This window comes from Acanthisitta chloris, unplaced genomic scaffold (assembly GCF_000695815.1).
Source record: "Acanthisitta chloris isolate BGI_N310 unplaced genomic scaffold, ASM69581v1 scaffold17655, whole genome shotgun sequence".
Classification (NCBI taxonomy): Eukaryota; Metazoa; Chordata; class Aves; order Passeriformes; family Acanthisittidae; genus Acanthisitta; species Acanthisitta chloris.
In genome coordinates this window covers 5,619-7,749 of record NW_008672309.1, presented here as the reverse complement: position 1 = coordinate 7,749, position 2,131 = coordinate 5,619, and the positions used below count along the sequence as shown (strand labels likewise).

General features: G+C 41.4%; 1 protein-coding gene across 1 annotated transcript in view; it reads right to left on the bottom strand.

The window, feature by feature from the left end:
• Window positions 1-1,565: 1,565 nt before the first annotated feature.
• The window catches only part of NMD3 (NMD3 ribosome export adaptor), a gene marked incomplete at its 5' end in the record, with an annotated part of 5,919 nt that continues 5,353 nt past the window's right edge, over window positions 1,566-2,131 (bottom strand). Inside the window, one exon of the mRNA XM_009074471.1 lies at window positions 1,566-1,699. Coding sequence (XP_009072719.1) covers window positions 1,566-1,699 — 134 coding nt within the window. The remainder of the gene's footprint in view (window positions 1,700-2,131) is intronic.

Sequence of the window (2,131 nt, the reverse complement as noted above, 5' to 3'; positions counted from 1 at the left end):
CCTACACTGAACTAAATCACTGTCAGGAAGTAAATTGCACCTTCAGACCTCAGCAGGTCTATGGATTTTCCTGAACTGCTCTTCTACATAGCAAAATAGCACAAAGCTCCTGTGAGTGGAAGCAGAGGAGCTCAGAGTGACGCAAATACACCTTAAAAGATGTCACTAAGGCAGGGCTGAGCTGCTAAGGACACCTAGAGACAGCTCAGGGCTTTGCTGCATCAGAAGTGCCTTTCCAAACTTCCATTTCCCCCTTTACAACTGGATTACTACAAGAGCATGAGACAGGATAAGAAGAAATATGAGTAAGTGTACGAATAACTGAGAACAAAGCCCAACTCCACATTTTATAATCAAAAATACCTTTGCCTTCTAGGATGCGTTGCCTGGACTCAGTTATTTAGGCTGAAATGCAGCAGCTTCACACTTGACACTTAAACTGAAGAATAAAGCATAAATCTTGTTCACCTGAGCCTGACAACTCCTTGAGTACTCCTTAGCTTTCCCTTGAGGCCTTGGAAAGCTGTGAAACACAGCAATGTGCTCCCAACACCTCCTCAGCTCATACTACAGAGTGTTATTGTCACCCTCTGTACTGCTCTTAAAAGTGACAAACTACATCAAGTGTTCTCACTTGAGCTGCACAGACAAAACCACTCACTGTAAGCTTCTGCATTTATCCTGAATTAAATCCAATGTCGATTCACATAAAACTGTTAGTAACATTTCTCTTGAACCACTTTTGTGCAGTAAAGTGAATTAAAACCAGGTGAATCTGTGACATCCTCCCCCATCACTTCTGTCCTCAGAGTGAAACAATTTGAAAGTCAACTGAAAAATGGTGGACCAAAAATATCGCTATAGATTTTTCATAGCTGATTTATTAATTAGATATTATGCCTTTAACCCACTGCTACAGGCATGAAATATAGTACAATATTCATTATAGTACAATATTCATTACACTCAAAAGCATTTTCCAGTCTTTCTCAATGGCTTTCCAGGGAAGGCTTTTGTGGATACAACATGTAGATCTGGAGTTCCTTTACCAAGGGAACAGGAAGTACATCTTTGAGCCTCCACAAAATATTAACATGTGGAATAATCTAGAATAATAGATTGAATAACAAAACATTCAAACCATTGTGCCAAGAAGATTAAGACAGGGAAAACCCTCCCGATGTGCAGCAATTAAAGCAACAGCAGTAGGTATTTTACCAACTAATCCAGCAAACTTCACTTAAACCTCTCCCCTCTCTGAACATCTTTCCTTACCAGTTGTCTCCAGGTTTCCAATGGATAACCCTCAAGTTTACACTGCAGAAAGTGCAAGGGAAGAGCACTCAGGGATGGGAGGAACTTGTGGAACTTATACTGCAATACTTGAACCAGGAATTTAACTAGAAGATTATCTATAAAATGCTAATTCAGAACTATTATCTGGGGGTACAGTGGTAGTTATCATGCTGATTTTTGTGATCATGGGATCAGTTTGTGATGTTTAGTTATGTTTTGGGGACTTTTTCCTCCCCAAAGGAATATTTTTTGCCTTGATTAATGCACTGTTACTCTGTCAGCATCTCTGCTCCCTCCCCACCAGTGGCATCCTCAGAAATATGGAGATCCTCCAACATTTCAGCCAGGCTGATCCGTGGAGGTCCATCATCATCTGTGTCACTCTCCACTGGGATATCTGCATCTAAAAACACAGAAAACACTCATAAATCACCTAAGAAAAGCAAACAAACCCCAAACCACCTCACCAACCACCAAACCACAAACCCAACAAACTCCTAAACCTCAACAACCTCATGGCAATTCTCCTCATGGAAGACGCTGGATGAAATAAAATCCTGAGCCCAGCACTGGGTACAGGAGAAAATATGCCTCATGCTAAAGGCAAGGAAAAAAACCCCACTCATAAATCACCTAAGAAAAGCAAACAAACCCCAAACCACCTCACCAACCACCAAACCACAAACCCAACAAACTCCTAAACCTCAACAACCTCATGGCAATTCTCCTCATGGAAGACGCTGGATGAAATAAAATCCTGAGCCCAGCACTGGGTACAGGAGAAAATATGCCTCATGCTAAAGGCAAGGAAAAAAACCCATCACCAGGTGAAGGA